The following is a 12,544-nucleotide window of genomic DNA, read 5'->3' as shown; positions in this document are numbered from 1 at the left end:
TCATTAAAAACATTATGTGTGCATACACAAGTCAGAGTTTTTCACATTCGCTTCATTAAGTTAATGTTTAACAGCATATTAAGCGCTCTTGATTTAAACCTTCACGTCTTGTAGAGAAAAAGCTTTGAAAAACTACAACAAAACCAAGTAATTCCTCACAAAAACATTTTTAGATCAAACCTCAATAAAGCATTTCAAAGCTTGACTCTTGTTATTTCAGCCAAACGTGTCTCATTAGGCTTTTGTAAACGGTTATGTAGTGTCATCGGAGTGCTTTAATTTTGAAAAGCAGCCAGTTTTCCAGATATTAAGGTTTGAACTTTTGGGCAAACTCCTCCAGCGCTGTCAGGAGTTTCTCCTCCTCCTGCGGAGAGGAGCGGGACGAGGCCAGGGGGAGGTGGGTCGCCACCGGCTTACGATCTGAAGAAGAGACACAGAGTAGCAGGAATGTGTCACCGTGAGGAAGATGATTACAAGAACCAGAATGAACAGAGCTGCGTCAGAGACGGTTTGCACTAATGTTATGAAGAGGAATGCTGCACATTTAAATCCTTATTTCAACCTCAAATTTTTGCTAATCCTAAAAAGTATAATTAATCCTAAAATAAATTCCCATTGCCATATTTTACAAGACTAAAAACATGACTTTTAATGCATGTCTACTTCTAGCTTTCAGAATGTTTTTCCTTCGTGCCACTTGGATGAAATTTAAGACTTTTATCAAAAGAAAATTTCTTATTTTATACAGTAGAAGAGCCAAGCTTTTTCGAACAGAATGCGTTGTACACATCATACGGGTTGGCACCAGTAGTGGCAAAGACGAATGTCTGTTAAATTTACATGTTCTCGTGATGGACGCAAGAAAAGCTAGCTAGCAAGTTAGCGGTAGCCTCAGCCACCTCAAGTCACAGAATGAAGACGTCTGCGTCTAACTCAAATGTTTGCCTGACAGAAAAATAAACGACATGGAGTATATGAGATTAAATGGTCACGCCACAACAACATTTAAGACCTGTTGTAAACATATTAAAGGCCAACGTACATTTTATAAAATGAATTCAAGTCCTTTTAAAACCTTGAATTTAAGGCTGGTTGGACGCCCTTCTACAGATTATTTCAATCAAATGTGCAGAAGCAAGGATTCACACTTGTGAATCGACCACAACTGATTTGGAAATAACGAGGAAACCTTGAAAGAACTGCCCGCTTGGCAGCTTGACGGCGGCAGGCGACGCGGCGAGCCACACCACCGTATCTGCCCCCATGGCCTCCGTCCTCAGCTTGGACTGCATCTTGGCGTGAAACGACGGCATGGAGGACTGCACGGCTACACGAGGAAACACAAAACCAAAGCCTCTGTCACAAGCCGACTGTGGAAAATGTTTGTTTTCTTGTTGATTGACAAGAATCTATCTGTGAAATTCCTCTACAAGCTAAACACGAAGCAGTCTAAAGGATTTGAGTGGCGATAAAGACGTAGTGGTGGCGCTTTACCCGGCGTGTCGGCCCAGCCGGGGTGCATCGAGGAGAAGTGGATCTCTTTGTGCTGAGAAGCCCACCTCTCTGTGAGGATCACCTGTTGTCTCTGAAACACAGTAAGAAGTACCAACGTGTGAGTGTGGCTTCAGGGTATCAGCAAGTCCAATCAAAGAGGTTTTAAGACCTTTTTAATGCCACCTGGAATAAAATTTAAGACCAAAAACTAAATGGATAGGGGATGGTTTGGGGATCCTGCTGTATTAGGGTAGCAAAAAACCTGCAGTATGAAGCTTAATGTATATATTTTTTTGAGCAGAATGCTCCTTAGTCTTGTATGGGTTGGCAACAGAAGTAGTGGCGGGAACAAAAGTCGTCCAGCCAGATGAAGATAAATATGCTTGTAACCATAATAGAGGCAGAAAAGCTAGCTTGCAACCTAGCAAGGGTATATCAGCAGCTAGTTAGCCGTAGCCTCAACAGCCTGGAATCAAAGAATGCTTGTTGTCAACTTTTAGCCAGACAGAACAGTCAGGTGAGAATAATAAAAGAAAAAACAAACACACAAGACTAAAGAGTCCTGTCACAACAAAAATTTCATGACCAAAAAAGGCCAAATTAAAAACTTTTTGTTTTAAAGACATTTTGAGGCCTGGAGTTTGGATGCACAAATTTCAGACTTTTTAAGTACACCTTGGGTTACTTCTGTAGAAATCAGTGCGGACATTCTTACCTTATTCTGAGCGTACGCCATGGTGCCGTCGAACGTGCCCTTCTCAAACTGGAGGTCGTCCACGTTGAGCTTCTGAGTGAGCATACCGCCCGATGACACGGTGATCTGAGGAGAGACACAGCAGCCGTCGTTTCAAAACGCCGCCCTTTCTGATCCGGCCCAATCGTTTGGCGAATGACGCGTTTGTCTTATCGGAACTGAACCCACCACTCTCGGGTCTTCCACCTTCTTCAGTGCGGGAATCAGTGCAGTGGTGAGGATGTAGGTACCTGGAAGTAAAGATGAAAAGAAAGGGAAAGGTTGCTTTTAACAGTTGTAACAACATACTGTTGAAGCATTTACACATGTTCTAACATCTTCCTTTGTTCTGTGACTTCAAGGACTTACTCAAAAGGAAGAAGTGCTTCGTTTACTCACCGAGCGTGTTTGTGGCAAAGTTCTTTTCCAAGCCCTCCTCCGTCAGCTCCCTCTGGTTGACCATGCAGCCCGCGTTATTGATCTAAGACAAAGACCGTAAGAAGAAAGCGATGACAAAACGGCGGGAGCGACTCGCAGAGCAGAAGGTTGCATAGATCCGCAAACACCTACCAGCACGTGCAGCTTGTTGTTTTGAGAGAAGCTCTGCGCAAACTCCCACACCTGCCTGGCGCTCGACATGTCCACGATGTGGACGTGGACGTTCTTCAAAGACAAGGGAAGCAATTGTTTTTTTTATGTCTTCACCTCCCTCAGATATAATGATATTATGTGCGACTTATTTCTGCAACAATTCCATTCTTAAAGGGTCAGAAATTCATTGTTTGATTAGTAATATTTTTCTTCTTTTTTGCATTTTGTCACTTTACAACTGACTGAGCTGGAATAACTTCTGTGTAAAATCAGTTCCCAGATCTGTCACCCAATAGGGGGCACAGTTAAGTATTTTTCCCACATTTCTCTCTGTATCAATAAAAGATTTTCTGCTCAACATATTTCCACCCAAGCTTCTTTACTGTTGCCGGCGACGGCCTTTTCTCCTATTGGGTGACAGGATTTTATAGAGCCAAAGAGCAGGTCACTGAATGCATATGGGCCCATACAGCTGGGTCCAGAGGTGCTCTGATGGGAAAAACATTTCGAAGTTACAAATTAACAGAAAGGTGTGGACTGGCTTGCATCTGGGCCTTTTTTTTTCTAATGATGTCGTGTTCACAGTCGAGAAAAAAACACTAAAATTACCTCATTTTTACTCTGTGCCACAATCTCTCCTTTGGCCGTCTCTGCCCTTTCCTTGTTTCGACAAACCATGTGAACAGTTCCCCCTGCAGGATCAATTCAAATCCTCATTAGTACATTACTTCGGACAAGGCCTCGATTATAACAAAGACTTTTATGCAAAATTTACTTATTTAACAAAATAAAATTGTAACTTATGCATATAAGTAAGAGATGTGTGTTGCTGCAATTTGTTTCCCTTGATTACTATAAACAGGAACTTTCAAATGATTTGTTTCCAGCCTGGGGAACAGAGGTGACGTCACACTGGGTGTACAGCACAGCAGTCGCTGCATTCAAGTCTCATTTTTACAGTAGTAATTTCCACACCAAACTGTTTTGTTTTTTAAAATCGATTTGCACTTAGTTGTGGAGCATCCACAGAAAAGGGGGGTGGGAAGACAAACCCGATAAAACGCTCACCTCTTTTGGCAATTTCCTGTGCTGTAGCTTTCCCTATCCCGCTGTTGGCGCCTGTGACCATAAAGCACCTGTCGCTCAGGTTTACATCCAGGTCGGCCGGAGAGAAATGCTTCGCTGCAGCTTCATAGCCGCTCCTGTTAAAAAAATAATCAGAGAATACCACAGTCAGCAATGTTCATACCTAGAAAAAAGTCATGTGAGGCACAGGAGCATCTCAATTGTTTTCTGTGTTATCCTCCTGACTACCAGTAGTTCATTTTTGTCCTCTGTAGAGGACATTTCTAACCTTGAATATCTCCCACCCCCTGCATGCTACTGAATTAATTCCTTTTGGTATCTAGAGAGGACACTTAAGGCTTTTCAATGATACCATGTGTGAAGGGGTGGGACTTTTGTACGTACCTTTATCTAATTCATAAAAATGACGTTCATCAGTACAAGCACATTTTATGGGGAGAGACAAAGTAAGTGCATAAAAAGTTTTATTTTGCAAATTTTGGTTTAACATTTTGTTGGCAGATTCTAAATAAGTCTCTTAGCAGCATATTAAAACATTCTATGAATTATTTTGACTGTACTTTATCGTAGTATTTAAAAGTTGAAAAATTGTCCTCTGTAGTGGACATTTGTAATTATTTTTCTGTATCCATCCATCCATCAACCCATCCATCCATCCATCCATCAACCCATTCATCCATTCATCCATCAATCTTCTATACTCCTTTGTCCCCTAGTGGGGTCGGGAAGGATGCTATTCCCTATCTCCAGCTATCGTTCCGGGCGAGAGGCGGGGTCACCCTGGACAGGTCGCCAATCTGTTACAGGGCAACACAGAGACAAACAACCATGCATACACACACCTAGGGAGAATTTGGAGAGGCCAATTAACCTGACAGTCATGTTTTTGTACTGTGGGAGGAAACTGGAGAACCCGGGGAGAACCCGGAGAAAACCCACCATACACAGGGAGAACATGCAAACTCCATGCAGAAAGACCGGGGCCGGGAATCGAACCCAGAACCTTCTTGCTAGGCAACAGTGCTCAGTTTTGTCAATGTTAAATTCAATCTTATGTTGATGTTTTGGATATTTTCTTCGGGACAAACTGGTTGCCATCAAGGTTCAATTTCAAATGTATGGGGTTCCAATGTCCACTGTAGTGGACACATCATATTTCAAAAATAAAAACTTTTTTTCAGTATTCTAGTTACTTTACAAAGATTGTGGAATTTAAAAAAAAATGGTGAATGGGCAATATTTTTTTCCTGGGTAAATTGTCTTTTGAGCTGAGTTTTCCTACTGCTGCCAACAATGAAAGTTAAAGGGCGCTAATAAATTTTCCCCTTCATCATTTCATGTTTTTTCACCCACCAACTTATAAGGGAGACTTTTTATGACGATAATTTACTACAGTTCCCTCACAGTAACTCCTAATATGTCTGCATTTTATCTGTGTACATTCATGCAGGTAATATTCAGAGGTAAAACAAAATCAAATTATGTTTTTCTTCTTTTTTGCCGTTCTATGTTTTGCTCATTGCTGCCTGAGCATAAGCATAGCTATTTATGAAAACAATAAACTTTTAACCTTATGCTATAATTGAATTTGTAACAGCCGCGCCCCTTCGCCATATAACATCTTGAGTAACTGGATGACCACTGAATCAATCATCGCTAACAGTAACACGTTGTTTAAACTTGGAAAATGTTTAAAGTTTGTTGAAATTACACAGGAACCGAGTGGTAAATGTTACGCAAACCTTAAAAACGACAAAACTAGTGTTCACTAGCTAATGTAAAGCGCACTGCACTTACTTTGTGTACTCCTGCAGACCTTTCACGAACCAGACGGCATTCCTGTAAATAGACATGTTCTCATTTAGGCAGCAGCTGGTTGAATTGGCCGAATAGACTGAAGAGAGTTATCCATAGGAGGGTGTATTTATTAACTGTTTGTTTCGTAAGAATGACTAAAACGTAGGTTGGGTGGGAGTCACGTGTTTCTCAACCGGAAGTACGTTTTGTAATATATTTCTATAGCACACCTAGTGGATCTTTCGGTTTTATGACTCCAGAATTTCCCTGTAAAATGAAATAATTTAGTGTTTCTAGAAATATATCCAGAAAAATAAGGACTAAAAAAACCTCAACGACTTACATCACGCCACACCGCTCTCTAGTACTTAACCATGCAGTTTCGTCGTAATTCGTATAGTTGTCAGGATGGCCGAGTGGTCTAAGGCGCCAGACTCAAGGGTAAAACCTTCCTGTGAATCGGGTATTCTGGTCTCTGAATGGAGGCGTGGGTTCGAATCCCACTTCTGACAATACCTTTTTAACCTTTTCTCAATTAAGAAAAATAGTCTATTTAATTTAAAATTTAACACTCAAGTGATGTGACTCGTATTTGGAAAGGTTATTTTTTTTGTGAAAATATTTTACATTAAATCATTACTTAATCATCAAATGTGCTTTAACAATTATCATCATTAGCTAGGTGGTTTTATTGTTATGTTACTAAGTTTTAGTAAAATAGTCGGATTCCTAAAAATGACAGAGCATCAAAGGTGGACAAGAAAAGGATAGGGAAGGACAACAGATAACTGATCTGCAAAAAAATGTAATTTGCCATTTGATACATTTTCACAAAGACAATTACATGCAATGCAAAAACATGGGTTCTAATATGGAGCCCTGAGGATCTCCTCCTGCCCTGTAGGATACTGGGAGAACTGAATAAATTATTCATCAGCTGATGGTTCCAGCTGATGAATAATTTGAAAACCAGCTGAAAGCGCAAAAGGTCAACTTTGTCAAAGTCTTTACAAATCATGAGAAAGAGTTATTAGATATTAATCAAAACTAAGTGTTGGATAACTAAATGTTTTAGAAAACAAATGTTATGCTTAATAAAAGAAGAAAATTTTAAAAATAAGTTGATTCAGTCGTTTTTTGTGTGTGTAATTTCAATATTGACGATCTAATACGAGGTGTACGGAAAAACACTATGGCGCTTCACTAATGCCTCTCGCCGCTGACTGCTGCGATATGCAGCTTTCACTCTCACCGCTTCGCTGAACAGGCAAAAATACTGAAGGAAGTTCTAAATAAGTTTACGTGAGGTCCCCGGATGGAACCACATAATACATAGTTACTTCGGATTATATATAGAATATAAACACAGACGTTTCACAAATGCTGACGATAAGAGAGGTAATTTGCACTCTGCAGATAGAGGAGGCGGAGTTGTCAGGATGGCCGAGCGGTCTAAGGCGCCAGACTCAAGGTGAAATCCTTCCTGTGAAGCGGGACTTCTGGTCTCCGATTGGAGGCGTGGGTTCGAATCCCACTTCTGACAGCAACTTTTTTGGTCACGACAAAGACTTAACTTCTGCTTTGATACGTGTTTCAGATTGTCGCAATTAAACCAAACCGTTCTTAGGGTTAGCGTAGGTAAAAGAGAACATAAAAAGATACATTCTTTTACACAACAGGCATTTTCAAATATTATCTAATTCAAATACAGCCAAACGATAATAAGCATTGCATAAAAAAAACTACAAAAATGTCACAGCAATATCTGTCATGATATAAAGGTACAGTTAATGTATGAATAAACTGGTAGAAAAAAAATATCATTAAGATAAAACCAAGTTGAGTTGTCCTCTGTGTGTTAAATTTACTAACTTATACAAATAGTTTGCAGTATTGGGTTTGTATAAAAAGCAAGGAGGGACATAGATGTTGCTAAAACACCAGTTAAAATGTATTTATTTAAAAAATAATTAAATGAATGATCAAACTTTACCTTAAGTATCACAATTTCACAGAACCTATTTTGCAATAACTGATATAAATAAGGCTCTTAGAGATCTAATTCCCCCAACTTCACAGATAGCAAACCATTACCCTGCCAGCATGCTTACGTGGGGCCCATATGGGGAAAAGGAGGGCAGACCAGATGGGTCCCATATGGGTTTGTCCGCGGGTTCCACGGTGGCCCCACATGGGTTTGCCCATTTAGGGCCCATTTAGGGCCCACGTAGCTGTGGCCCTACATGGGCAAACCCATGTGGGGCCAACGTGGAAACCGCGGACAAACCCATATGGGACCCATAAGTCTGCCCCCTTTCCCCCATATGGGGCCCGATATTCTTAGTCTTCTAAATCATTTATTTTTGCCAAAACCTTAACTATATTTCTCTTAAACTCTACAGGAAGAAGGAAACCAAAGTCAATTTTTAACAAACTTTATTAGTTCTAGAAAGCAACAATTATCTTTTCAATTTTCCCAAATTATTGATACATTTTCAAATAGACACGTATTAGAATTAGGAGTAGCAGACCAGAAACCCTAGTGTGTCTCCAATCAGCCACTAGGAGTCAGTATTGTTGCAAACAAACATTACAGAGTTTCTCTTTCCTGATTCTATCCCTAGTGGATTACAACGCAACCAACCACTGGAGGTTTTATTCCTGACATGTATAAAGTTGTATCATAAACAGTAATTTTGAAAAGTCAAATTGGACTGACAAATAATAATAATTTCACAAATCATATAGATCATGTAATATAAATGTAAAATTAGAATGCCTAATGAAATAACTAATGGTGTAATCAAGATTCTTTCCAAGTAATGATAATGCATCAGCAATTACTGAAGGCCATGTTAATTATTTTTACTGTCCCATTTCAATATTCACATAATCTAACTGAGAGTCAACAGCCCCCTCTGCTGGTTTAAGGAGAGAATGCGTCGCTAAATGTGTAAAGTCAACAGCAGGGCCGAAGTAAATGTTTCGAGGTTAGTTCTTTAATTTATCAGATTACTGCCATCACGGCTGTATGGAGTGGTTTATCAACCAACGATCCTTAAGTTGGTTTGCTTATGATTTCACTAGTCAGTGTGGAGGATTAATAGATGTGGATCCTGCTATTTGTCAACGGAAAATTGCTGTAAATACCCTCAAACGTCCGCTAGATGGCAGCCTTCTATTAGCGCCGATAGGAAGGCACATACATAAGGGGAGAGTAGTAATATTAGTTATTAAAATGATTAGGATAGTTCTTTTAGATCTCATTTGTATTGCTAAATGTTATTTTAAAGTAAAAATTTAAGGATACAGAATAAGTTAAATGTAGTTTGGCAGGTTTTAATTTACTTGTTTGTTTTTTTAAAAAATATGTTTAGATAAGAATGCATCAGAATCATAGATCTCATGCATTCTTCCTTTCATTACAGAAATAATATCCAGAACATATGCTGTCGACAGGAATTGTTCTTCCTTTTAAAGACAATTAATTTCTACCATTGAAGAACACAATTGCCTAGTAAGGACCTAACCATTTCCATAGGTTATGAAAGACTTAAAAATAATATAAGATTTTCTTATTTTATATGTCATAACATGGCGTGTTAGCAATGTGATTTTTTTTTTTTTAGGCGTTCAGCTTTTCCACTGCCATTCATTTTTCAGGAAGTTTGGCCTCCTTTGAAACAACATGTGCCGGATCTTTGCTGCCCCTTGTTTTATAGAGGGAGTCATCACACCTAAAGTCTTTATGTAAGGATTACAACATATCTAGCACATGTGGTTGTAATGGGATTCAATCTGAGAGTGGTGCTGAGGGTAAACAATGTAGAAAGGTTGTGACATTTTAAGATTAAAGTACAAACAAGTCATAGCAAGTTTCATAAAATTAGCCTTTAGATTACTGTAGGTAAAATCATCAAGATATTGGAAAATCAAACAGTTAAAGTTGAAATACAGGTAAAGGGCCTAAAGGTCCCTTGAGAGTTGAAGAACTGCCCATTAGGAGACTGTTGATTTACTGTAGGACTGCCTCAAGAGAGTCAAAATATACCCGAGAACATTTTAGTGAATCAAAGTTGGTGGGAGTCCCGTAACACTGTCACTTTCTAGGAAATCAAAGTCAAACCAGTGTCCAGTTAACAGGAAGTCACTTGATGAAGCTTTGGTCTAATTTATGCAAGTTTGCATTGCAAAGTCCTGTGAGTCTTGTTTGTGTCAGACCGCTGTATTTGCTCTGTTCCCATAAGCTTTGCTTGCTGAAAGGCACAAACCCCACCATCCAGCCGACTCCAGCAAACCAGCGGAGCTAGACAAACAAGACCCGGGGTCCAGTCAATTTGTCCGGACAAACGTGGGGATTTAGAGCCATGGCAGTCTACGAGGGACGAGTGCTAATTGATTGTGTGCCAAGGATCTCTCCTCAATCCCCCTAGTCTCTCAAGTCACTCTATTCACCCCCGGCTTTGTCTGGAGTCTTGAACCTGACACGTCAAACTAGGCAAACTGGAACTCAGGCTATTTCATGCTCTCATCTAGCAATAAATGTTGCATTTCGGCATATTATTTTTTACTGTTATTCACTAATGAAACCCCATTTTTGTTTAAAAATGTCCTCCCCCCTGCTCATTTTCTTCCTACAATAGTAATTTTAGTTGAAGAAGTAATGAAAGGAGGGATGGGGAGTAGCTGCAGGTGGAGGGGTGTGCCCTCTCTCCACCCCTCAGTCCTCAATGAGCTGAGACCACACTGCTCCCTCAACAAGTGGCTGCGAAAACAATCTGGCAGAGCGGCTGGAGCCGGGCGCCACCTCGGGCCCTGGCCCCCAAGGTCCGGTAAGGCCCCTCCGTGCTCTCCTGGCATGCTGATCAGAGGATTAGGGCCCTCTGGCAACGTCGAGTCAAGAGCATGCCGAAGAAAGAGAAAGGCATGCAGGCAGCATGAGCTCCATGCTGGTTTCACACGCACCCACATCCACTCAAGAAGGGGAACAGACCCAGACCACAAGGACCACACACACCTGCTGCACCAGACGCAGTTTGTCAGAAAAAACAAAAAAAACAAAATAACGAGTAGAATAGATCTGCAGATTGTATATTTATTGCACAGTTGAATTTAACTAAATAGAAAGTCCAGTTTGTGAAGCTGGAAAACTTTGGCCACGATTCTGCTTGACATGTTATTGGCTGGGATTTGCAAAGGAGCCAGTTCAGGAGCGCCTTCGTTTTCTTTGGCACGGATTGGCTGCGCCCTCAAGAGGGAAAACAAGGAAGACTGGGGATGTCGGTGCCAAGGCGGTAGTGCCAGTAGTGTGCGCATTTATGCATTTTGAGGTATATTCGGTGTTTGAACCATTAAATCAGGCAGCTACAGGCATTTTGGAGGGTCACTTAAGTAACTGAAGATTTCAGCTATTCATGGGAAAGTGGTCATCTTTATTTGGCTGATTCTTGGATACATCTAACACTAAATATCTGGAAAGACATTTCCCAAAGCTTTGACCTCAACTCTGTGGAGCATTCCATGTCCAGAGTTGGGAAACAACCAAATAAAACGAACTCTTATCAATCCTGTCAAGACAAGTGGTTAAATATCCAACCAGATTTACGACAGACAGCTACTCTTATGAAAGAAGGTTTCATGCTTCACGTGCATGAATTAATAGGACGTTCATGCACACGATGAGTCACCAAAGTACTTTTACTGAGCGGCAGTGAAAGTACTTTGGTGACTCAAAGTATGTGTATGCTTTAAGATGATCTTAAACCTTTAAAACAGCCTATTTTCCAAATGGTCGTTACTCTGCGCGAAGGCCAAAGACATGTGGAAGGTGGTCCAGCTGATAGTTCGGCGCTTTGTGTGTGCGTGTGTTTGCATGTGCTCCCGCTTTGGGAGTTGCAGGTTGGACACACACGGCACAATATGGGCTTTAATTCAGCCAAACAGCCTCTCTGTCAAAAAAGGAGGAGACAGGGCAATTAGCCCCGGGGAGGAGAAAGGAAAAAAGGAGAGAACGAAGGGAATTGTGAATTTGACACATTAAATGGTAGCCGTCATTAGCATGTGGTTGTGTGGAGTCGGAGCTGCATTCACCAGATCCTTGAATGTGTATTGCTGGCCCGACCATGGTCGTTCCCCACCTCTCTTCTCAGTCTGTCCATCATCCCCATGGCCACCTTTTCACTGGTAATCACCCCGCTTGGCCTTCTTTTTTCTCTGGGTTTCTTCGGCTTCTCTGGCACTTTTGTGGTTCTTAATGCTGTCACGCTGCTTGGAAGAGAGCCCCTGGAATCCCTAAATCAAAACAAATTAAGCTGGATAATTAGACAGCGGAACAAACGAAATGTTGGACACCAGCCGGCAGGCTCAAGACCGGCGACGGCGTCAGCTTATCTTTCCGGTTTCGCATTCTAAAACCAACACCGTTTGCCATCGAATGTCGGTCAAACCCGTGGGTTCCGTCTGTGTTTTCCCAGCGGGGACTCAGGGGCCACATTAAAAACTAATTTTGACTTGAATAAGTCTTTCACTTTGCAGAAGACCCGACACGGCGTCTGTCTGAGTTTCTGACTTTCACTCAGCTAGTTGTCTGTGCCATGCGAGCCTGGAAAAGAGCAAAGTAACAGGCCCAGTGTGGTGCCTTTTCCGCCATTGTGCAGAGATCACCTCATGCCAGCTTTCTCCTGTCACATTAGCGTTCATCAACACAGTGAGCAACATCCCGCACAGAAAGGAAGGTTGTCCTCTGGGTTTTCTTTGTGCTCAGCAGTTTTTGGTGTTTTTTTTTACACTGGCGAGAAGATGGCGCATCTTGGAAACATATTCGTAACCCGTGAACTTTTATTT

At 41.1% G+C, this 12,544-nt stretch overlaps 1 protein-coding gene and 2 non-coding genes across 3 annotated transcripts; 2 read left to right on the top strand and 1 right to left on the bottom strand.

Moving 5' to 3' along the window:
- Window positions 1-15: 15 nt before the first annotated feature.
- LOC103134805 (dehydrogenase/reductase SDR family member 12-like) lies at window positions 16-5,883 on the bottom strand. Its single transcript, XM_007547256.2, has 10 exons — window positions 5,702-5,883; window positions 3,887-4,020; window positions 3,428-3,510; window positions 2,798-2,890; window positions 2,627-2,708; window positions 2,417-2,478; window positions 2,210-2,314; window positions 1,495-1,585; window positions 1,190-1,327; window positions 16-420 (listed from the first exon to the last, which is right to left on the bottom strand). Exons 1-10 carry the CDS (start codon window positions 5,755-5,757, stop codon window positions 308-310), a joined length of 957 nt encoding a protein of 318 aa, XP_007547318.1. The 5' UTR covers window positions 5,758-5,883; the 3' UTR covers window positions 16-307.
- Window positions 5,884-6,103: 220 nt separating this feature from the next.
- trnal-caa (transfer RNA leucine (anticodon CAA)) lies at window positions 6,104-6,213 on the top strand. The gene is made up of 2 exons: window positions 6,104-6,141; window positions 6,168-6,213. It is a non-coding gene; the product is annotated as a tRNA-Leu (tRNA).
- A 921-nt stretch (window positions 6,214-7,134) lies between these two features.
- Window positions 7,135-7,244, top strand: trnal-caa (transfer RNA leucine (anticodon CAA)). Its single transcript has 2 exons — window positions 7,135-7,172; window positions 7,199-7,244. It is a non-coding gene; the product is annotated as a tRNA-Leu (tRNA).
- Window positions 7,245-12,544: the final 5,300 nt, after the last annotated feature.

The sequence above is a fragment of the Poecilia formosa genome, unplaced genomic scaffold, assembly GCF_000485575.1.
Source record: "Poecilia formosa unplaced genomic scaffold, Poecilia_formosa-5.1.2 Scaffold19, whole genome shotgun sequence".
Classification (NCBI taxonomy): Eukaryota; Metazoa; Chordata; class Actinopteri; order Cyprinodontiformes; family Poeciliidae; genus Poecilia; species Poecilia formosa.
Note: the sequence above shows the minus strand (reverse complement) of the source record. Positions and strands in the feature narration are given on the sequence as shown.